The sequence below is a fragment of the Malaclemys terrapin genome, chromosome 1, assembly GCF_027887155.1.
Source record: "Malaclemys terrapin pileata isolate rMalTer1 chromosome 1, rMalTer1.hap1, whole genome shotgun sequence".
NCBI lineage: Eukaryota > Metazoa > Chordata > Testudines > Emydidae > Malaclemys > Malaclemys terrapin.
Window position 1 is genome coordinate 28,826,237 of NC_071505.1, and position 24,500 is coordinate 28,850,736.

A 24,500-nucleotide genomic window follows, 5' to 3' on the forward strand; every position below is an offset into this window, starting at 1 on the left:
CAAAAATACCTTCCTTAAGTATTAAATTCTTCGTATTGTCTCTTTCTTGTAAACACCAGCAATAAATAACATTTCCTCACTAGCTGATCCTTTTTCTTTTTGATTTCAGTTTCTTTAATAGCATTTACAGCTATGGCTTTATTAACCATAATGGAGTTTATGGTGTATCGAGACACGTGGATGAAATATGAATATGAAGTAGACAAGGATTTTACTAGGTAACTTTTATTCCTTAGAATTTCGTTTAAATTTAAGTTGTCTGCATTTCATCAGCTGTTCTGAAAAAGAATGGATTTAAAATGTTCTTGCTACTCCTAAGCAATTACAGTTTGAAATTAAAATGGAAACAGATGATTTATTTTTTGGTTTGTTGTTTAATATGCTGGGGCCAGGTTCAGTAAGAAAAAGAAACACAACTGCCTTCCATGAAGAGGGAAGAGACTTGCTTACAATCCAGCAACGTTTTGGATGTAATCTCAGCCAGATCTAACCCTTAAACCCAAGGTGCTGTTCTGGCACTCTTTCAGCATTTTTATCAGTATGTTGCTTGTTTTGCTTCTGAGTGCAGTTCATAGTATTGAAGATTAATTTTAAAGCAATTAGCTGTCGGTGACTGGGCTATCTGAAGGTTTCCTATCATGTTACTACATATCATGACAGTAGAGGTTGGCTAGAGATACTCTTGCTGTCAGTTCCATGTGCTTGCCTGATTTTTCTGAGGTGTGATGTGCTCACAACTCCACTTGAAGTCAGTGGGAGCTGAAGGTGGTCAGCGCCTTTGAAGATTAGGCTTTGTGTATTTAAAGCCTGTAACCCAATTCACAGATGCAACATACATTTTTGAAAATTGGCTTAAAGTGGTGATTGTGTTATGTCAAAAGTTCAAAGACCTATTTTACTCAGAAAAAAGTCTATAATAGATTTAAGTGAGATGCATGCAAAATTCAGGTTTTGCCCCTCAAAGAAAAATCCATTTGAACAGACTGATATCCTCCTATTGCACACAGTTACATAGCCTTTGGCTCCTTCGACAAAGTGTCTCTTAAGTTTGGCTGAAAAGCTATGTTGGGTGAGTGTAGCAAACCTTCCCTTTTTAAACTGTGCAACCTGCATCTTGAGCATATATTGGTGAGGAGGTTTCTTTGCAAAGTCACTGAGCCTGCCTGTGCCTCCGTTTTCCATCAGTAAAATGGGATTAATAGCACATACTCACCTCACAAGGATGTTCTGAGGATAAACACATTAAATATTGTGAGGTGCTCAACTATTACAGAGATAGCGGTATATAAGTATCTCGGATAGGTAGAAGGAATAGTCCTGATTCATATGACTTTTTGCTGCTTGAAAAGTCCTGCTTTTAAAAGTGGCTGTACTTTGGTGTTTGAAAAGTCCTAGTTACAAAAACAGAAGTCTGTATCAAAGGCAATAGCATTTTCTGGCAGCTGGATCCCAATTTGGGTCAGACAGAGCAGCTGTTGAATTGTGATCATGGAGGATTCTCACGGAAATGAAATAAAAACCTGCTCCTGCAGACATAGTCGCCGACTTCCTCTTTTCCCAAGGGGTGCTTGACCCCTACCTCGTCTTTTCCTGCTCCCACCTGCCTCTTCCCGCCCCTCCTCCTGCCTCCACCTGCCCCCGCTCCTCCTCCACCCCCACCTGCACCTCCTGCACGCCGCTGAACAGCTGATCCGTGGCGCGTGGAGGAGTTGATTGGCGGAGCTGCCAGTGGGTGCTGAGCTGAGCACCCACTATTTTTTTTTTTTTTCCATGGCTGCTCCGGGGCTCGAGCACCCACAGAGTTGGTGCCTATGCCTGGAGATGATAAAACCAGAAGTAGATGTTCAAATCCTTGCATAGGGTTTTAGCTTTGTGACCCCCCCATGTGCCTCCCATTCCATTAAATTCATTGGGAGCTGTGTGCTACTACAGTTTCATGAAAATATACTTCAAAATATTACTGACAATGGAGATTCTGATTTTCTGCAACCATTGGGCCTTTATAAGAGGTAGCTAAACTCCTGAACCAGTCATATTTCATTCATTTTGCTATAAAACTAGTTCTTCCCTTGACACTTGTCTTATATTAAAGGCTTAAATGGTGAATAGACACTGGGTGACTTTCTAAACTAGTCACTAAACCTCTCTGCCTAAGCTTCCCTAAATCTTAAATGGGAATAGTATTTAGCTGTACTGGTATTCATTTTGCCTTTGGAGTGCATTTCTGTACGTATTCTCACATAGTTATTTTGTCTTGGCATCTGTACTACATTTAATTAATATTGCAAATTTTTGTTTTTTGTCTTCCAGTAAATTAAGAATCAATATAGATATTACTGTTGCCATGAAGTGTCAATGTAAGTATTCCATCAGCATGATAGTGTTGATGGTTGTGGTTTTTAAAAAAATTGGTACACCTCTACCCTGATATAATGCGACCCGATATAACACGAATTTGGATATAACGCGGTAAAGCAGCGCTCTGGGGGGGCGGGACTGCACACTCCAGCAGATCAAAGCAAGTTCGATATAACACAGTTTCACCTATAACACAGTAAGATTTTTTTTTAGCTCCCGAGGACAGCGTTCTATCGGGGTAGAGGTGTATTGCTCTCAGATTAAAAATAACATGCTTATGTTAACTTGTTCAGACACCTTGGATGTTGGTTTTGGCTGTCCAGGAAGAGAGTATGATTGTTCCAGATTTTTTTGAGCAATAATATGTAGCTTATTCTTGAGTCACAGGATTGAGCATAGTTAACAGAGAGAGAGAGGAGCAATTTATCGAAGTAGTAAGTCAGGCAGATCATAAACTTGCTCTGCTGTTTGGTGGCATTTACAACAAAACTAAGACAGGAGAGGGGGTCAGTTTCCTACTGAGGTTGGCCACGTTCAGTCAGTGCCTTCATAATTGTTAAACGCAGGTTTGCAGCTTTTTTTAACAAGCAGTGGGTAATTAAACTACATTTCTCTACACTGTGTTTTTTGGTTATCCTTGATTGACAGGGAAAACTGTTTTTCCTAGCCAGATTGTTGGTGTTTAAAGTTTTGTCTACATTCTGTGTTGAATCCCTCTTTTCATGGGTCTTTAACTCAGCTATAATATTTTTAGATTGTGTGATGCTGAAGTTTGTCTCATAATTGTTTGATTTACAAATAACCCATGAGAGTAGGGAATGGGGTATTTTAAATTTGTTAATCTGCCACAAGAGTAGCAGCTAGGAACTCTCTGAAATCTAAACCTGGCTCTGATACAGACTCTGTTTGGTCTTGGGCAACTCCTTAAAACCCCTCTGCCTCACTCCTGCTATATGATAAAAGGGTACAATACTTAGTTATCTCATAAGGCTGTTATGACAATTATTGTTTGTCATGCTCTTTGGAGATGCAAAGTGCTAAATAAGAGCTAAATATTATCCGTATGCTTTTTTGAGTTCGTATTATACCAATCTATCTTCCCATGTGTTTTCCTTCTTGAAAAAAAAATCAAATAGCTTAGTCTCTCTGTGGACTAGTGACATTTAGATTTGATAACTGCGTTTATGTAAATAGAAGAGATTTAAGTTTGCACTGATCAATTTGTGTGTGTGTGTAAATGTGCATAAATGTGTGTGTATACAGAGCTACAATAATTACAGTTAATATAATATTTTGTTCAGTACTTACTGTTTAAGAAGAGCAGTAAATGAGCTTCTCTGAAAGTGATACATTACTGAGAAATGATGCTTCTAAAAACTGTCTCTGTCCCCTTCTCTCTCTCTCTGCCCTGTGTCTATGATGTTTTGGTGGTGTTAGGTGTTTGGTTTGTTGTTAGGTGGATTTAAAAGTTTTTTCAGTCATGAGTTTCTTGCCAGCTTTTTTCCTTTACTGGTATGGACTTGCATCCCCTTAATAAAGAATAGATTTTCTCACCTTAATTAGTATCTGCTGTTTTACTGATAGGTTTGAAGAGATGTTGTCAAACTTGATTTCTGCTGGATATTTTTTGTTTTTGTTCATATCTATCTTTTCTTTTAATATTTTCTATTTTGTTTTGTTTTTTGAAACAGACGTGGGGGCTGATGTTTTGGATTTAGCAGAAACAATGGTTGCCTCTGCAGATGGTTTAGTTTATGAACCAGTAAGTTTATTCCATTTTCTTTATAAAGATGGTGCTCTTTATTAGCTGTGACGTGCCTTTTCATTTTGGCTAAACTGTACCTCCAAAAATACTATCCAGTCCTGAAGTTGGACCAATACAGAGTCACATTGAAGTCTATTATGCTCCACATGGTCACAAAGGTTTGTCCAGGCAAAACTGGTTTCAGGATTGGCTGTGTGAACTTAAGATGCTCACACTAGAAAGAAATGCTGTCCAGAAATGCACTTTCATTGTGAGCATGGAATTATGTTTTCTGCATGCTCGCTCATTGGTAGTGTGCAAATTTAAGTCTATAACTAAGAAAACTACAGCAGATTCCCTGTTCTTGGGTCCGCATTCATGAATAGATTGGAATATTCTATAGCTATTAAATTACATCACCATTAGGTAGCAAGAGTGTTTCTATTGCTGAATTATAACCGCTAACAACTGGCTCTATATTCATTTTCCTGTCAATTAGATAAATGAGGAACTCTCAGTGGCAGCTTTGCTTGATTTTGCTTTGTATTTCTGTAAAGAGAGAGTAAAATGTGAAAATGTTTTCTGTTGTCTTCTCCCCCAGTTTAGGTTATTCTTTTAATGTTGGTTCCTTGAGTTTGCTTTTTCATTTTGGGCTTTTTACATTTTTCTCTGAAGTGGTTCAACAGACTACCTCATAGACTATTATTTCTTTTTCAAGTATCACTGTGTGTGCACCTGTGCATGTGATGGTCATTATTGTGGTATCTTCTTATCAGGGTGGATAAAAATCAATGATTTTTTTTTAAAGCTTTTACCGCAAAGCATTTTATAAAAAAAATCCAATCTAAAGGTAGTTTTAATTAAGATACATAATAGCCCAAAGATATCTCATCATGGAATAGGTATTATAAATTCTAACTCTATAATATGAGACAATATAGTCATGTAATGTTTAAGAAAAGTTTTGTAAATGAGTTTCAATAGTTCGTGGATTAGGGACCCAATCTTATGGAGTTCCAGGGGCTTCTGTATAGATTATTTAGGTTAAATCTTTCTATTGTTGTGGAAAAAGTTACCCACGCATTATTTTGATTAGAGACTTAAGCCTGAGGCCCGTTTATTGCAATACATACCAACGTGTTGGGGGTAGCAGTTAGAAACCACTTCCCCGATTTGGAGTACACTTTGCCTTTTTAAAGCCGAAAACTGCAAACATATTACAAGTTGCACGTTATTTATGAGAATAGGAGAGTTAGGGTTTTTTTGCCCTTTTTGGCACCCCTTTTGCAATTTTTTTGGAATAGGGTGCTATTTGAGTGGAGGGCATTTTGGTGGTTTTTGATACTGGCATTGTTTTGCTTTATTTGGGGTGCCTATTATGCAAGTGTTCCAGTCAGGGTGCAGTTTACAGAAAGGAAATTTATGCATTTGGAGAAAGAGGGGTTTAGGGGCACTTAAATGAGAGGCATGATTGGTTGCTTTTTTAACTATAACCTTACTTATTACTTTACACAAGCGGTTATTATATTTTGCCAGCCGTAAACACACACGCTATTATTATTGCTGCTGAGGCTTTTTGTTCTGTTTTTTCTTGGCCTCCCCGTCCCTCCTCTGATCATAACCCTTGACTGTCACTGACAGGGAGCACAACACTTAGTTTGGTTCAGGCTTGTGGCCTGCAGGGTGGGCCTATGTCGATCTAAGGCTTAAACTAATAGGGCTGGCTAGATTTTTTTTTTCCACAATCTCCCTCCTCTGATGCCGCGAAGGCATCACCAAGATTAATTTTCACGTGGTATATAGGGCAGTAGTTATTGTTGGACCCGGAGGCAGATTGTGAACTGGCCAGCTTGGGAATGCCGAGATTGGTGCCGGCCTGTTTAAGGGAGTTGATGCTAGGGGTACTGACACTGAGTGGGCTTACAACCTCCGCCCGATCCCCCATTGCATATCACACCTCCCTGAAACCAGCTTTGGTTTTTTTGGGCTAGGTGATGGGGAAGAGCAGGGTTTGAGGAAGGGGCGGGGGGTTTTAGACAGAAAACAACCAATCATGCCTCTCGTTTAAGGGCCCCTAACCCCCCCTTTCTCCAAGTGCATAAACTCCCTTTCTGTAAACTGCACCCTGACTGGAACACTTGCATAATAGGCACCCCAAATAAAGCAAAACAATGCCAGTATCAAAAACCACCAAAATGCCCTCCACTTAAACTAATAGGGCTGGCTAGATTTTTGGTTCTTTGGTCACAAACAATGCTGCAAATGTATCCAAGGTGAGAAGAAATTATTTAGAAGAGAGTCCCAAGCTAATAACATATGGTTGCAGTGCTCATTTGATGCACCTCCTAGCCAAAGACTTCAGTGTTCCAGAAAAAAAGGCTAATGTTGTTGAAATTGCAAAATACTTCTGAACAACTACTTTGCAGCAGCTGCTCTGAAAAAAGTGGGAGGAACCAAGCTAACTCTCCCACAAGACGTGCGATGGAACTCAGTAGTGGACTGTTTTGAACACTATATCAAGAACTGGCCTAATCTGATGACAGTTTGTGAACAAAATCATGAAAAAATAGATGGCACAGTCACAGCCAAAGTTCTCAACATTGGGCTTAAGAGAAATGTTGAACACATGCAGAGTACCCTGAAGCCTGTTTCTGTAGCCTTGAACAAAATGAAGGGAAAAGGCTGTTTTATTGCTGATGCTGTTGAAATTTGGAAGGAACTGAGTGAGATCTTAAAAAGAGAAATATGCAATGACAGAGTTAAATTACAAGCATTAAAAAAATGAATAGGACAAGCGCTATCTCCAGCTCATTTTCTTGCAAATATTCTCTATACTCGGTACCAGAGTCAAACCTTAACTGCTGAAGAAGAGGAGTTGGCTATGACATGGACATCCAGCAATCATCCCTCCATAATGCCAACTATAATAAACTTCAGAGCTAAGGATGAACCATTCAAGAAATATATGTTTGCCGATGATCTTTTAAAGAAAGTCACACCAGTGAACTGGTGGAAATCACTTAAGCACTTGGATTCAGAGACTGTTGAAGTGATGATCTCACTTTTAACAGCAGTAGCTTCTTCTGCCGGTGTAGAAAGAATATTTTCTTCCTTTGGACTAATTCATTCCAAATTGAGAAATCGTTTCGGTCCAGAAAACAGGAAAGCTTGTTTTTCTTTTCCAGATTATGAACAAACAGGAAAATGAAGGTGAAGACCACTGAGTTAGCTGGAGAAGCCTATATTTTAAGTTTCTCATTTTGACCTGACTGACACAGTCTATTTAATTTTTGTTTTTTTAAATATTTCATTTAACTACTTTGGTTAAAAACAATTTTAACAAAAACAAACCTGATTTTAAAAAACTTGAATGTTTAACTAAATTCAAAAATTCATATGCTTGTTTTGTTAAAATATTATATGTTTTCTGTTGAAGAAAAAAATCCAGAATACATAACGCTGTTGTTTTAGTTAAATAAAACAATTTAAATGTCTGCCTGGTGATGTTCTCCTCCTAATATAGCATGGCAAGAAAATCCTTCAAATATTAATGATTAACCTGTTGAATTGGAGATAGTTCACCTCCCAATGACTTCATAAATATCTGCTTCAGTTACCTCTTTGCTAAATGAAATAACCAAACAATCATTCATTTTCTGATATAGCTGTAAAACTAATCTGAAAAGTTTTCAAAATAAATCACTTTAAAAATGTATAGTGTGTACCTTCTAAAAATGAAACCTATATCTATCTCCAAGTTGTGAAGAATATGTATTAAGGTTATAACAACCAACAAGAATGCACTTTTATGTAGAAATCCATGATTAAATCGAGTCTTCCTGACTAGTGAGTTAAATCAAATCCACCCTGCTTCTTACCTTTCAATTGAGCAGACAGTGATGCATCTGGATATAAGATCTGCCTGATGCTGTTTCTTCAAGTCATTGAGTCCTATAGCAATTATATGCTGCTTCCCTGAAGCAGCCTGTGGGTGTGTCTACACAGCAACTAGACACTCATAGCTAGCCCGTGCCAGCCGTCTCGGGATTGCAGGGCTCGGGCTGCAGAGCTGTTTCATTGCTTTGTAGACTTCCCATCTTGGGCTGGAGCCAGGGCTCTTCCACCCTGTAAAGTGGGAGGCTCCCAGAGCTCAGACTGCAGCCCGAGCCTGGAAGTCTACAAAGTAGTCAAACAGCCCCGCAACCTGAGCCCTGGGAGCCCGAGTCAGCTGGCACGGGACAGCCATGGGTTTTTCTTTGCTGTGTAGACTTACAGGGCATATCTAACGGCAAGTCAGTACAGTGGGCCTGAGTGAATGGGGTTAAATACCTTGTCCCCTGGGAGTATATGCTGCATCACAATTGTCTGTTTAGTTGCCGATTGGTTAATTAAGCCCATTAAGTAGTTGTCTGTTATTTCTTGGAGACTGTTCAATTTACAGTAGCTGAGGAAATGCATATGCCATTATCGAACCTTTTCACTTCACTGATAATTCTGTGCCATGAACAACTTGCAAATATTTGATTTTATGAGCCATATTTTCAGAGCTTAATATAAAACAAATGTGGAAGTGTTATGCCATCAATTATTAGATGTGTAATCAAAGCAGTACACTTAGCAGTGAAATGTATGGTGACAGTTATATCCTTTGTAAACAGTGTAAGTTCCTGTGTTTTGAGCCATATCCCTAAAAATGGGGGATTGGAGAGGGAGGACAGAGTCTTGGGCCCACTATGGGCTGTTGTGATAATTGGGCCTGCAAATTCACTCTGATTGTGGCTCAACTGCGAAAAGTGAGTGAGAGTTCATAAGATGACACAATGACTTATAAAAATAAATGTTGATGGGGAAAAAATAGGAAAGGGAGACAGACTGAATTAACCCAAACAAAAAGGCCTACATATAATTCAAGGACCATGTTTACCAAACATGATCTTAACAAGAAAATGGGGGTCTGGAACTCAGTGAACCAAAATTGGTGTGTCAAAACTAGGCCTAATTGGTGGACGATATAATGAGAAGATGGGCTATTCCTCCCACCATTCCCTTTGTGGGTCCTGAAAGAGAGAAACTTTATGGAAGAATAGACGGAGGCTACTGGAGTGAGCTGTACCATCATGACTGCCACCCCCACTGTCTCCTGGGACCCCAGGCCTCTTTTGTCCTAATCCTAAGAGATGTCCCGCCTAGACCAGGACAGGGACCCGGACCCGGATGACACTGCCACCTCTACCAGCTCCAGTTGAATCCCAAACAGCACCTGGGATGTAAGACATGGTCACAGAAGCCCCCCGCCCCCCCCCCCCCCGGGCGCCACCACATTATGTATTCTTTTCCTTCCCAACCTTATTTCTTCTCTTTCCTATCACTCTCCTTTTTCCTTCTGTCTAACAAGAGTCTCTTAGTTGGCCGAGACCGTATATTTTGCAACACTACTGTTAGCCTGTGACCAGAAAGAAGCAGCTAAAAGAAATACCCTAAACAGCCCAATGCTGGTTTGAGTTTGCCAGGTCTCAGAGTAGCTAATAAGACCATGTGCCATGTCTGTTTTTTCCAGCAATGAGGTTGCAAGTGAAAGTCAACATCAGAGACAGAAGCCACATTTTCAGTCTTTGCTCTTCTCTCCCGTTTTGTGTGTTTTTTGCCTTGTTTTGTCTTCTAGGAAATGGGGTCTAATTTTAACAGCTGCAGCAACAATAGGTCCAGCCCATCTCAACTAACTTCTTCTCTCTTCACCAAAAGGACAGTTACTACCATCTTTAATATCATCTAATAGACTGTAAAAATTCTCTCCAGCTAAAGGGAAAGGAAACAAGGGATGTTGTTAAAATGAAAGCCTTATTTAATACTTTACGTTTCAGATGCTTTAACTGTTTTTCCTTCTTTGCTGTATCTGTAATAAAAGGTTAAAATGATGTGTTTGCCATGGGAAAAAGTAGGGTGAGGTTTCAATATACCAAATGCTGAGCCTTGTTTAACACTGTTCAGTGTTGGACAGTGACTGCTTTTGCTTCTTTTATTTTTAAACTATAGTTGCTACCTTTTGAACTATGTATAGTTATAAAAATCTGTCTCATAGCTCCACATTGTTAGGATTAACTACTAAAAGGCTAAAATTTAAAGTCTACTTTGGATTTCCTGTATATGGGCCACATTAGATAAATCTTTTAGTACAAAATAAAACATTATTGTTAAATCACCCTCATTTTTTCCTCATCTAAATTTTGTGGAGAGAACTTTGGTGGGGTGGAGTCATTGGTATTGCTTTCTGGTTATGTGTTACTATGTGTCGTCTTCTTTGTTGCAGGTAATATTTGATCTCACTCCCCAGCAAAGAGAGTGGCAGAGGTAATAGATAATTCTAAAGCACTGATGTGAATGCATGTAGGTTGGACAGTGATAGGTCTGCTTTTCTTTTGTCCCTGGAAATAGCTAAGAGAATATGCTCTGAGTATACCTAAGTCATGTTTTAAAAAAAACAAAAAATCCAACCATATGTTACCTTGCACAGGTACTGCCCATAATAGTGCAGTACACACCCATTGAAACTGAAGCTCATTTATTTTTTCTCTGGCTTTTTAGAGCTGGCCAGTCCGCATTCAGTGTCTTCACCATGAAAGAGTACTCTTTCATTTTTTAAAATATAAAACTATTTGATCTATCAGTCCTTGTAATAAACCAGTCCTGACGCATTTTATCTAGTTTAATTCCATGTGTGATAGTTTTGATTCTCTTTATAAACTCATTTGCCATGTTTAGATTTATGTCAGTGTCACTAAACCAAAATAACTTGCCACCTTCAGCAGTTGAATTGATTACTGTTAGCATGTAAAGTTTATTGTTGTTCTCTCCTTCCTCCAATAACTCTTTGATGCAGCTGGGGTGAGAGTGAGAGGAAATGCTCCAGTGTACTGTATAACACAGTGGTCTCCAAAGTGGGGTGCACAAGAGGATCCTTGGGGGTGCGTGGCAGGAGGAGCCGCTCCCCCCCCCCCCCCTTGAGCGGCCTTTTTTTTTTTTTTTTTTTGCTTTGGCAAAAATGATAGAGCCGGCACGGCAGGGGGTGCGTGCTCAAAATTTTTTTTACTGATAGGGGTGCGTGATCAAAAAAGTTTGGAGACCACTGGTATAATACAACAGTAAGCAGACAAGTGCATATGTGCTTTAATGTGAGACCCTGGAGACTGCATGCAGTGCTTTGTTTAGTATGAATTTAGGCATAGGGTTCATTCTTATTTGTTCTTGTTGGAATTGGGAGGTTGGTTGAGATGGTGATGAGGAGGGATGTGTGTATGGAATCCCAAACTTCTGAGTTTACCAATGGAGCCACTGCCAAAGTAAATGAATGGTTGGGCCTGCCAACCTTAACTGGATGCAGTGGTGTTGTAGAGCTGTATCGGTCCCAGGATAGTAAAGACAAAAGGTGGGTGAGGTAATATCTTTTTATTGGACCAATTTCTGTTGGTGAGTGGGAGATGTTTCAGACTTACATAGAGTTCTTCAGGTCTTTTCCTGAACAAGAGCTCTCCATAAGCTCAAAAGCTTGTCTCTCTCACCAGCAAACCTTAACTGTGTCCTTCACATCTGAAAGCTCTGTCACAGAATCTAAAGCCTCTTTAAATTCATACTTAGTTCTTTAGGAATCGTTTTCTAGTTTTAGCATCCTCATGGTATACTATGGTGAGTCCAACATCAGTGCTTTTATTTTTAGTTTTTAAATTGTGTATACTTGAGCAGTAGGAATGTTTGGCATATGTCTGTATTTAACATACCATCCTTTTGCTGAATTGAGTGGTTTTATACTACGTAATTAATGTACCTGATGGTAACTATGAATTTATTTTCTGTTACTCTGTTGCATGCATTCCCACTTACTGTACTCATCTGTGTGATCTTTAGGATGCTGCAGTTAATTCAGAGTAGGCTGCAGGAAGAACACTCCCTTCAAGATGTGATATTCAAAAGTGCTTTTAAAAGTGCTTCAACAGCACTGCCACCAAGGTGAGAGAGAAATTGTTGCATGCAGCTGATTTCACTCTCTCTCATGACTGATTGCTTTCCTTAATTCATTTTTGAAGACAGTTCTAATGGTGAAGGGACTTGAATGCCTTTCCCTTGCGTCAGGTTTCCCTGAATCCAAAGCCTTTGTCTTAATGTTTTAGAGACTTGCTGGTCTGGGTTGTGAAGAAATCAATAACATTCTGAACTGGATTGTATTTTACTTACATCCTTAGTGTGCCAGCAAACGCTTGCCAGAAAGGTTGTTACTTTTTTATATGAATCCATTTGTATTTCTTTAGCGTTTTTATGATGATCAGCACCCCACAAGAGTCAAGACTCATCACTTACCAGTCATGTTAATGCTGCGTAAAATTAGTTACACAATGTTTTAGAATATTTTAAACAAATTATATCTACCTATTTTGATGAACTACCTTTTTAAAACAATTTGAGTCCTCTGTTTCAGTTCTTTCATTTCAGTCATCGACAGGGTTTACTGGTTTTTAACCTGCTTTATCGTGCACTTGCATTTCTAATATAAATAAAAAATATTAAATCAATAACACACATGAATTTTTTCTTTAATTAAAAATTATTTAAATAATGTATAGAAAACTTACTGTGCTTGCCCTTAATTGGTGTAAATTAAAAAAAAAAAAAGTTTCTCCTTTTCCAATACCAATAAATGCTCCCTCCCATAGTTGCTACACCATGGTCTCCTTTCCCATGTCTGGGGATCAACTGTATTCTTTCGCCTTAGGCCACTGCTGAAGAGTGCTCAGAAGTGATGCTCCCATTTCATTATCTTCTGGGGCACCATTTAAACTACACTTTGGGCTGTTTTAACAAACTGTTTTCAGAAGCAGATCTGGAAACTATTTCAGGTGACCTGTTTATACCAGCAAGTGTGAGCGGGGCAAAACTTCTTAAAAACAGATGTTGAAAACTTTTCTTGAGACAGAGTCATTACTTAGCTTTCAGCAACTGTTTTTAAAAAAAATGTTTTGTGCTGTTCGTCCAGGTCAGTACAGCTGCATTATCTGAACAAACCATTTTCAATCTGAGTTGCTGAAAAGTGTTTCATGAGGTGGCAGATATCCCTAGGGCCTGCGAGAGTCTTCTCTGTAATTGTTCCAGTTCTTGTCCATTTGATTAACCTCATCCCCTAGGAGTCTTGAACATTTGAGTGATGTGTTGAAACTCTGAGTGACATCAGGCTGGCCAGGATAATGTTTATAAAATGAGCTACTTTTAATTTGTTTTCCTCTCGATGGGGGTGTGTAACTTTTGTGTGCTTAATCTATTATAAAATGTGCTTGTTAACATAGAAGTCCAGATGTTTTAAAGCTCATAGTTTGTAATTACAGTTTGTTTTCCCTTTTCTGAATATCTAGGTTGTACCTGAAGGTTTATTTTCCATGGCAAAAGAATGTGGGTTTCTAAACTTTACGTTGATGCTATTTTTTCACCTACATATAAAATAATCTCAATTACTGTGTTTTGAGCTGTTTCCCTGTTTCTTGTTCAAACAGGGAGGATAATTCATTACTGCCTCCAGATGCATGCAGAATTCATGGTCATCTATATGTCAATAAAGTGGCAGGAAACTTTCACATAACTGTGGGCAAGTATGTTCTTTTCACTTACTGAATATACCACAAATTGACCAAGACAGATGTGTGTGTAGTTAAGCAAAAAAACTTTCTTTAGCTTACTTTTGCCTAGTTAGCTGCTTTTATCATAATACAGATTCCCTTTCTGGTCATATTTTTCATATGGTATCTCTCATTTCAAACATCAAATTTCTTCATGTCCGGTTATAGTCAACATGAACTATGGAACTTTTTGAAATGTCTGCTGAAGTAGCTGCTTCTCCTGTGTTCAGCAATGTTGTCACATATCCATAAATTGAACCCTTACAGCTAATTAGATGAACTAGTGCCTTTTGTTAATGTGTGATAAAGTGGCAGCTAATACTTTTAGAATGCTAGTACTTGCCTGTTACCTAATTGGGCCCAACCTTACTATACCTCTAACCGTTCGAGAGCAGAGTTGTCTGTCATAGTAAAGGGCATATGTTTTCCAGCACAGATTTTTGTTAGTTGTATGGATGAGATAATATAGACGCATGTTAGGGGGAGTCATGACTAAATGTGGATCACAGTTTCCTGACATGCTTCTGTAATCATGTTGTCTCGTAAGCACTTTAAACTAGAAATCTGTATTGGAAATGTATGCCTGTAACCAAGCCAGATCATTGTGCACTAGCAAGGGTAGAGGTGTCATGTTCACATGCCATGTGTGGTTTCTGCAATGACCCTTTCTTGGCCTGTGCTCTAATTCTCTTCCTGCTTTGCCGACTGTTCTTTCAGCATCTACATATCTCCTTAAACGGCTCCTCATTCTTTTCTCTATCCCTGTCTGACATCCCTAAGAGTTGCAAAACCTCCTCTTCTCACTCTGTGGACCCACTCTATAACCGTATGTCCTCTTGTGGTTTCAGCTACCATCTCTGCTAGAGTGAATCCCAAACCTACACCTCTGTTTAGTCTTGTCTCTCAAAATTACCTCTCTGGCATATGTTGTTAGGTGTCCAGCTGTCTTCTCAAGCTGAGTCTGTCCAAAATTGAAGCTCTAATCTCTCCCCTCCTACTCTATCTCCATTGCCATCTCTTGTGTCCTTCCTGCATCCCAGCATAACCTGTCTTTCTCATCCCCTTCATATCTATGGTCTTGCTAAGTTCTGTTGCTTCCTTCCTTCTGGTCGTGTCTTGCCTTGATTATTGTAGCCTTCTACTGCCTGATCTTTTATCTCATCTTCCATTTCTCCAAAATGCATCTGCTTAGGATAGTCACTTTTAATGTCTGAACGGTGAAGGAAGATTTCTTTAATTCTGTTAGGGGTAAACCTTACACTTGGTCATAAGGTAGTAAAAGCAAGCCTAGAAGTAAAACTTCTTTTTGAGTGTGAAGAGGGGTTGGGGAAGTGTGCCAGTTTTCCAATCCATACTGGTCCTTTCCCAGTGTGATGCTGGTGCTCCCTTTGTTTTCCTTCTCTCTTTCCTCCTGCTCTTCCAACTTCTCCCAATGCGCATACTAGAGAGTCCCACAGATGAAACTGATAATCTGCCTAGTCACAAGGCAAGTGCAGGGAAGCCCATATTAATCATTGGCGACTTGAGCTGTTATATGGTTGGTCTTGTACTGTATTTGGACCATGCCAGGATTTGACAGCTTTTCCCCTTGCAACTCTCTGGCTAGACAAAACCTATTGGCGTTTCTAAAATAACTTTTTGTGTGTATTGGAGAATTTTCATAAGCTTAATGTGTCTTCAGGTGTTACTCTGGTTGTCTGTACCGAGCAACAATGAAAATATCAATGCCCATTATAAAGAGCTATTTTATTGAAATCAAGGGAAAACTGGTGATTTGCTTTATGGAAACCCCAATTTTTATTATTTGAGTTTCGTATAAGTGTCCATTAAACCATTGCTTTATAAAACATGTTTTTGCTTTCTTTAGGGCAATTCCTCATCCCCGAGGCCATGCACACTTGGCAGCCCTTGTGAGCCACGATTGTAAGCTTTTACTGTCCTCTTTCAAAAACACTATTGGTTCATAGCATCTCCTAGCTACTGATTTGGACATTAGACACGTACTATTGCTGAGAGATTCTACTTGAGCGATTTGCATTGTAAAAGAAAACCGAGAATACACTTCAGGATTTTATATTATAAAGTGACTTAAATCTTTTCACGCATTTGACATTCACAGTCTATCTGTTTATGCTGATGGTGTAACAGTCATAATGTAAAACTATATATAAAATAATATGTAAATAACAATAAAAAGCATGTTATAATAGTATATCTTGGATTTCAAAAGTACTGTATAATAATCCGTATTTTTCAGAGAGCTTGTTCCCCTGCAATATTTAGACTATAAAAAGTTTAAAATTTCTGACCTGAATGGTGGGTGGGTGTGTGTGTGTGTGGGTGTGTGTGTAAATGTTACTGTGACAACTTATCTTTGCTTCCTGACTCTTTACTGTTTAAGCTTCCAATCCTGCAAAGGCTTCCATATGAATTTAATTTTACATTCGTGTATTCCCATTGCAATTAATCATGTGCATAAATCTTTTCAGGATTAGGAACTAAATTAATAAAATTATTGTTGCATTATTAGGTTTGTGCATTTAATCAATAAAACAATTTAATCTTTCCAACACTTTTGGTCAGCCTGAAATGTGAACTGTAGACTAATTCTAGGTTTCCTTGGCTGCTTCTTGACCTTTTAAGTCTTGGGCTGTTGCAAATGCCTGTACATTTTGATCTACATTATATTGCCTATAAAAATGGGGGGGGAAGTCCTGAGTTAAAATTGAACATACATATTTTTAAATGTTGATGCCGGTAAAGCAAGCTTTGCTTATAATAAATACACATTTGGATTTGTGGAAATATTTACAAAAGTGCAAATCCTGATAACGTTTTATATCCATCCTAATGGCATTAAATATTCCAATTGATGCCTTTCCTATTTGTGTGTGTGTGTGTGTGTGTGTGTGTGTGTGAAATGTAATTTTTTTTTTCATATTTCACCAAAATAAACCTCTTACATTTGGTGGTTCTTGTGTGTTGTCTTTCAGCATACAACTTCTCTCATAGAATAGATCACTTGTCTTTTGGAGAGCTCATTCCAGGAATTATTAATCCTTTGGATGGGACAGAAAAAATTGCATCAGATCGTAAGTGTTTCATGATGGAAAAATAATTTAGTATCTGAGATGCTGCTCTTTTAATTCTTAGCTTAAAAATATTAGCATTTTTCTTGAATTCTGCTATTGACAAATGGTACATTATGGTAAATAAGGAATGCATCATTTAGTTACTCTTTTTATTTATCCTGCATCATTCATGGTGTAATCTTTTTTTTTTAACAGGACTTTGCTACTCCATTGTTACTTCTGATTTTGATTTGTAGTTGCACATACAAATGTACTGTCTTTACATTATGGGTGAGCATTCACCTATATGGACAAATTCCCAGAAGTATCACAGCTGTATGTTACAACTTGGACTTGCAGAGCCAAGTGTCCTCACAGGGGAGGCTGTCTAGTAGTTAGACTGTAGGACTGAGATTCAGGATTCCTAGGTTCTGTTCCCATCTCTGTCACCGACTCACTGTGTGGTCGTTGGCAAGTCATTTAAATTTCCTCGTTTATAAATTGAGGCTAATATCTACCTCACAGAGGGGCTGTGAGGATTAATCACTGTCTAACACATTCATTGACAATTAAAACATTGAACTCTTTCAATGTGTTTTGTATTTTAGAGTAACCAAGTATTATTGTAATGTCACTGGTAAGATTACTTACCAAACTATTGAAAAGAAATGGAATTTCTTATTTGTGCGACATGAATATTTTAATATGCTAAAAAACTTCAAAACCTTAGACCCACAGACCTTGATCAGCAGATCAATGGGTGTTACTTTGCTGATTTGAAATACCATTTCACTTGAAATGATCATTTCAGTTGTTTGGTGGTTTGTTCTGCTAGGATGTTGAATTAAGAGGGATTGTATTACAAATACATTACAAAATGCTGATTGTCTACTATGAGTTCTCTAATGAACTGTCTCCTCTAGGGAAACTTTCTGAAAATCCAATCAATGCAGTCCCACTAGTGTTAGGAACACTGGAAGAATTTGCATAGACAAACCATTCAGCCACCATTTTGAAACCACTGCCATAGCCCCTACTTCTGTGTGCAGGGTTACATGAGATGGTGGTTAAAACAGCAGTGGCAGCCTGTGGCTTGTCTACAATAGGGCTCTGGAAAGATTTATGCACATGCTAAACTTCATACACTGAACTGTCCTATTGACTTCAGTGGGACTACTCACAATGTGTGAAGTCTGGCATGTGCAAAAATTTGTCCTAGGGTCTAACCCTCAAAATTAACATTGATGGAGCCAAATCAGGGTTGTCCACAGTGGGACTTCTTTTGAAATTGCCCCCAGGGTAGACAGAGCTTAATAGATAATATTCTTAATGGTCTTTTCAGAAAAATACTTGTTTAACAGCTGAATATCTCTCTCAAATGATTTTTATCCTATAATTAGTGTTAATTCAATAGTAAGATTTGTTTTGTTTTAGACAACCAGATGTTCCAATATTTTATCACAGTCGTGCCAACAAAACTCCATACGTATAAAATTTCAGCAGAAACTCACCAGTTTTCCGTGACAGAAAGGGTAAGTCCCAGTTAGAAACCAACCCAAAGAAAAGATTTTGTTTTAGTGTTTGTACTTGTCAAAGCTAGATGGGAAAACTGAGACTTGATTGGTTTTTGCTTTTAAAGACTCTTCAAGCAGGGTCAGTTTACTAAAATACTCCAGGATATGTTGGGATATTTGTCAGTGATGTTATGCTGAATGTAAAATATATGTATATGGCAACACATGTTCAGTTATTTGCATTAGCATCTCTCATCCAAAAATCCTGGGTCCCAATGTTAGATTTAATGATTAGTAACCAGCCTTGCTTACTTCATTTGAGGCTAATAATGAAAACCGGTTCCCATAAATTATTCTAATATGCTTGTGTGATAAATACTTAATCCATCTCTAGTCCTCTTATCCAACTCCCTTCTGAACCGGAGGGTACAGAACACTACTTTTCTTTGCCTCCCAGCTATTTTGATTTGCATTTGGTGAGGCACCTACTGTTAATCACCCAGTCTCTTGATTGTCAAACTTCTATTATCTTTAGATTTGGTGTTCATTATAAATTCCAAATCTGTAAAAGGGGAAACCCAGCTATTAGTTACTGCAGTCTACTCCTTGCCAAATTCTGTCATGCGAATGTTTAAAGACTGATGTAAATAAGAAAAAAGCATTCTAATATACTCCCGTTACACCTGCCTCATTATCATTTCCTTAGTCAGTGGTTGAACTTGGGTTGATCTTGATATTTGCAAGCCGAAGGAACAGCTCTTTTAAAAGCTGAACTATGAAAGGCAGGCAAGGGATACTGCGCTTCAAAAAAATTGAATAGTAATGATCATTCACTTAAATGTAACTTGTATGAAATTGATTATTCTACAATCCAGTGTTTCCTCACAGCCTTCATTTTGCATTGGGAGCATTATGCTATGCTTCATGGACAATTGTTTTTGCTGCATTATCAAAGGGGGAGAAAAAGGAGGGTGTTTTTTTTTGGTTTTTTTTTGTTTTGTTTTGTTTTTTTTTTAATTCAGCAGTGGGACATTAAAGATATTGGGGGAAAAAAGGTGCGGAGATTTATTCTGTAGAGAACTGAACTCAAAACAGGAACAAAAAGAGACACATAATCAGTGATCTGGATCGTGCAAGATACATTTCAGTTTCCTCACTCCTCCTGCTCATCTAGCATTTTGCCATTCCTCTGCAAGACAATCTCACTGCTCCTTTCAAGGCCCTGCCATCTGGAACAGTTTTTCTAAATCTCTCCACCTCGTTGATTTTCTATCTCATTTTACATCACACCTTTTCTTCCTGTACCTCCTTTCTCTCACTTTCTGCTAGGAAATTTTATTTATTTTATTAGTAGTAGTGAGTTCTTGAACTCTGTAAAACTTTTGGGGATTCAGTTGGTCTGAAAGATGCTACTGAATCATAAGTTCCTAGGAGGAAGTCTTTATAAATAACTGAGGTTGTTGGTGGGATTACAATGATATGTCTCACCAGGCAAGCCTGCCTGTTAACAGTATAGTTTTTCTTTTAAATTAACAAATGGGCTGAGAGAGGCTATTAGAGAGATCAGTTTTTCAGAGAAAAATTGTGTAGCGTGTAAGTGTTGTTGTAGCAGACTACAGAATGTGTCCAGGGATTGAAAAACCCAGGATCCACATTGTGCCAACTCGTCATGATTAAAACCTGGCCCTTGTAGGGCCTAATAACATCAGTAGCAGATACAGTGGGGAACATAACTTGTCCTTGTCTATGGTGACTACAAAGCCATGGTTAAAGTAATGTTAATTAATGCTGTTGTTTGAAAAATTGTTTGAATATGTTAAATTGTATTACTGTAGACAAGGCCTGAGCGATAACCAATACCTGTACCACATAGCTCCACTTTTCTACTTATAGTAGCTACAACACTTTACAGCAGCTGGTAGTAACTGGTATTGCTAGGAACCAGCACTTAAACCCTCTGCAACAGCTGGAAGTAGAAATATTAGACCAAAATGCCCCCAAGAAAGATTGTTTTTCTCTTTAAAGTGGCTTTAGAATAAGTCAGGCTGTCTATAGCATTCAGAAAAGAACCAACTATTGTTAATGCATCCATGGCTCTGCATACTTACCATAACTGCTTCCATCCAGCTTTTTTTTTTTTTTTTAAATGCCTAATAAAGTCTGTCGGCATCTGTCCTTATTGCTTAATACAGCCTGTTGGTTCTAAAATTATGAAAGTGTGTATGGGTTTCTTCATGGTTTGTGAGTGTTGCAGTTGATAAAAGCTCTTTGTATGTAGTTTATAGATTGATATATGAAGCTGGCATTCTCGTACTTCGGCTTGGTAACAAACAGTAACTGTATATCATAAATATAACATGGTTATACACGTCAACTGAACTTACTGGAGAAAGATGAGAGGTCTGAATTTTTCAATCAGTGGTCTGTGATTCTGAGTTTCCATTACACTGGATGCTCTTTAGTAAAAGGAAGGCGTGTGTTAAATTCTCAGATGGGATGAAACTGCTCCATGGTACATTGCCTTTCTGTTTAGTTTTGCTCTTTTCTTATGTAGCTTACTTCTGTAATGTATTCATTGCTGAATAGATCTTCAGTGAATTAGTTCTTTGCTGCCTGTGCATTTCCTCAGCAGCTCCCACCTGACAGGTTATTTTATCAACAGCTCTCACTAGCATGCAAATAGCAGCAAATTTTTCAGGATGACTTCAGATTGATGCAACGATTTTTCTCTTGAAAACCATTCAAAAGAACTTGAATTCCTAGGTTTTAAACTGCTTTGTACTTGACCATCTTAATGATCAGGGAGAGGCAGGAAGGTGAGGCTAGTTAGAAGCATGTTAATTTTGAAGAACATTCTGAATTTGGGGAGTATTATGCCAGTAAGAAATAATATACAAGAAGCATAGAGAGATGAGAATTAGAGAGATGAGAATCAACTTGGGAGTACAAGCTAATACATCTGGGAGAAACAAATTGAAACACAGATATTCAAACTTGGAAAGTGATGATACCAAAAGAAACCCGCAAAGGAGATGTGACCTTGCAGCACAGAATGCCAACAGAAAAGCAAATGTCTTTGGGCTACACGTCAGAGGTATCATGTAAATGGCCCTGGTGAGATTGTCAGGAATAGTCTGCTCCGTTCTGGGCCCCTTGGTATAAAAGAGTTTTTCACAAATTGGAGGAAGTTATAAAAGTGATTAAGGACACCTGATTCGTCTGGTGGCTAGAGCAAGGGGCTGGGAATGAGGAGTTTTGAGTCCTTTTCCATGAGTTCTGACATACCTGACTGTTTGATTTTTCAATCCAATTATTTAGTGTGGAATTTTCTAAAGTGGTCCATAATTTTGGATTCCTGTCTTTAGACCTGTTGGGTTAAAATTTTCAAATATATGAACCTGATTTTTCAGAAGTATTGAGCAGCCATGCTCCAAGTGAAGACAATACAATCCGTGGATGCATAGCAACTCTGAAAATTGGGCCCTAGATGTTGAAGGGTCAGCACCCAAATTCATATGTAGGGATCTAATAAATAAAACTGCAACTCCTCTTGACTTCATTTGAGGTGGTGGCTACTCAGAAACTCTGAAAATGAGGCCCATGTGTCTCAGATGAGGCACCCAGGTCTACAGGCTGGTTCTGAAGACCTGGACCATAACCTTTCTCAGCCACCTCAGTTCGCCGCTCTGTAAAGTTGGTACAACGCCTACATGTTGTGAAGTTTAAAGTGCACCTGGATGCTTCATACTTAAGGGAAGAAAACACTTATAGGCTAGAATGTTTCTTTATGGCCCAACCCTGTATTAGGGGCAGTGCAAGGCTGGAGCATCCTGGGACATGTTTGCGAGGCTGCACTTCCTCCTGGTGTACTTGGCCTGTTTCATGGAATGGGACAAAGCCATGACCCTTATGTCTTTTCCTTCCTTCTTGAGGCAATTACAGGGGCACAGGAAGGAAGCAGTCCCTGGCCCTTACAGGTGTCTGCTGCCCTTATATACCCTATCTGTACCCCATACACCTGCATAAAGGACAGGGATGATATGGTTTTAAACTTGGTCCTTAAACAAATGTATTAAGTAAACTTGTATCCTGAGAGGAGCGTGTAAATTATTGTAGAATAAAACGAGGGCAAGTACTGGTCACTGGTATTGAACAAGGGTTTGCAATACAAAGGACAAGTAAACAGGAAAGTGAATAGTGACTTGCTAGCATGAAGGTTTACAGTATAAAATAGTATCTCATCCCTACTTTGATCAAAATCTAGTTACTGTGTGGCTTTTAAAAGCTGTCACCTTGTTGCTCTATTGTCTCATGTTGATTACTGACAGTCCTAACAAGTTGCTCTTTGTCAACCATGTCCATTAGATATTGCTGTGCATGTGACTGCTGTCAGACTACTAACTTGTGTATGTTTCTCCCTTTGCCCTCAGGAAAGAGTGATTAACCATGCAGCTGGCAGCCATGGGGTATCCGGGATATTCATGAAATATGACATCAGTTCACTTATGGTGACAGTAACAGAAGAACACATGCCCTTTTGGCAGTTCATAATAAGACTCTGTGGTATTATTGGTGGAATTTTCTCAACTACAGGTAACCATCAGTGCATTCCTTCTTGAGTCCTACCAGGTAGATAGGGTTAAGGAACTAAAGGCCATACATTTAGTGACCACCCTGGTTACGCTACTTGTTTTGTGAGTTCATGCAATAAGCTGTTAGGTAGCCATTCACAACTAGTGAGTGAGATACTGGTTTGTGCATGGAATGCTATGAATTTCTAATACTGTGTATAGAACACCCCAGTACACTGTTGTCTGTGGTGGACTTGCCATTTCTTTTCTTTTCTAACTAAACCATAGTTTATTCTCTTCTGGAAGTTCATACAAACCGATCTGACCTCTAATATCCTGTCTGACTCTATACTGTAGTTCGGGCCTAATTCTGCTAACCTTGCCCAAAACGTACTGAGGTAAAACTCTCATTAAAGGCATCATGAGGTTTTTTTCCCTTGGTAAGTCTTGAATGGACCATAGGATTGGGCCCCTGAGAGAAACAGCTAGCTTTAACTGAAGAGGCATCTCAATTCACTGATTACCCAGGGCCATAATGAATCATAAAAAGAATCAGGTTCCTTTTTGCATAAGAATTGTTGGGACCCTTGCTTTTAATTTGAGGATAGTATCTTCCTATTCTATACTAAATCTGGTGAAACAGAGACACTTTTAACCTGTGAACATTAACTATCTTGTTGAGTGGATGCTTTTTGCCTCACAAAACATATTTGTCTATGCTGACAGTGTTTAATGCTGAATTAGCATAATCTGGGCAAAAGCCATTGTATTCTTTTAGGTGGCTATACTTTTATCCATTATCAAAACACTTCAGAGCACTTTGTCTAGTGGAAGGGTTGTACAAAGTACACTGTGTTCCAATGAGAAAATGAGTCGCTCATAGAAATATAGGTTCCTCTAATTTTGAAATTAAAGAAATTTAAAAAACCCATAATCATCAGCCAAATTACATAAGTAATTAATAATGGCTTCGGTGGTCTCTGATCCCCTTTAGTCTTTGAGCTTGTAACCATGCTTGATACCCAGCAGTTGTTTGGTTTTCCCCAACCACACAATGGCACATCCTTCCTGTTACCTGAAACCACCACTGATGCTGATGGAGCTGGGGGGGCACTATTGAAAACCCTGAAATAGAAGTGGTCTCAGGGACTGAGACAGAGCCATAGCACTTCCCCCCCCCCCCGAGCCCCCCCCAATCTTGTTCCCAGGCAGTTACTTACTTTTTCCTTGCCTTGCTTGAGTGACGTTTCTGGATTTATCAACGAGCCGCTGGCCCAACAAACAGTCTCTGAACCCAATTCCATTTACCTTACATGAAAAAATAGTTTATTGGCACTTGTAAAGAAATAGAGGGAAAAGCATAATATAAAACGTGCCTAGAGCAGTGCTATAGAAAGCCTCGCTAGATTGGCATTGCTGTTTGGTTCTGGATTGCTTCCTGTGACAAAAAATTCCTTTTAACTCCTGTTACCACTGCTAATGTTACACGGTCTACAGGTACCAAAAGAACCCATGTTGTTTCATTGAATATCTTCATTAGCTCTGTAAGCTCTTCAGAGATCACAGCTCTGACTCAAAGAATCAGA

At 38.7% G+C, this 24,500-nt stretch overlaps 1 protein-coding gene across 1 annotated transcript in view; it reads left to right on the top strand.

The window, feature by feature from the left end:
* The window catches only part of ERGIC2 (ERGIC and golgi 2), a 44,702-nt gene that overhangs the window by 18,127 nt on the left and 2,075 nt on the right, over nucleotides 1-24,500 (top strand). The window contains exons 5-14 of the mRNA XM_054018947.1: nucleotides 110-218; nucleotides 2,311-2,357; nucleotides 4,050-4,120; nucleotides 10,410-10,450; nucleotides 12,002-12,103; nucleotides 13,636-13,731; nucleotides 15,626-15,681; nucleotides 16,752-16,850; nucleotides 18,264-18,361; nucleotides 22,774-22,936. Of these exons, the coding sequence (XP_053874922.1) occupies nucleotides 110-218; nucleotides 2,311-2,357; nucleotides 4,050-4,120; nucleotides 10,410-10,450; nucleotides 12,002-12,103; nucleotides 13,636-13,731; nucleotides 15,626-15,681; nucleotides 16,752-16,850; nucleotides 18,264-18,361; nucleotides 22,774-22,936 (882 nt within the window). The remainder of the gene's footprint in view (nucleotides 1-109; nucleotides 219-2,310; nucleotides 2,358-4,049; nucleotides 4,121-10,409; nucleotides 10,451-12,001; nucleotides 12,104-13,635; nucleotides 13,732-15,625; nucleotides 15,682-16,751; nucleotides 16,851-18,263; nucleotides 18,362-22,773; nucleotides 22,937-24,500) is intronic.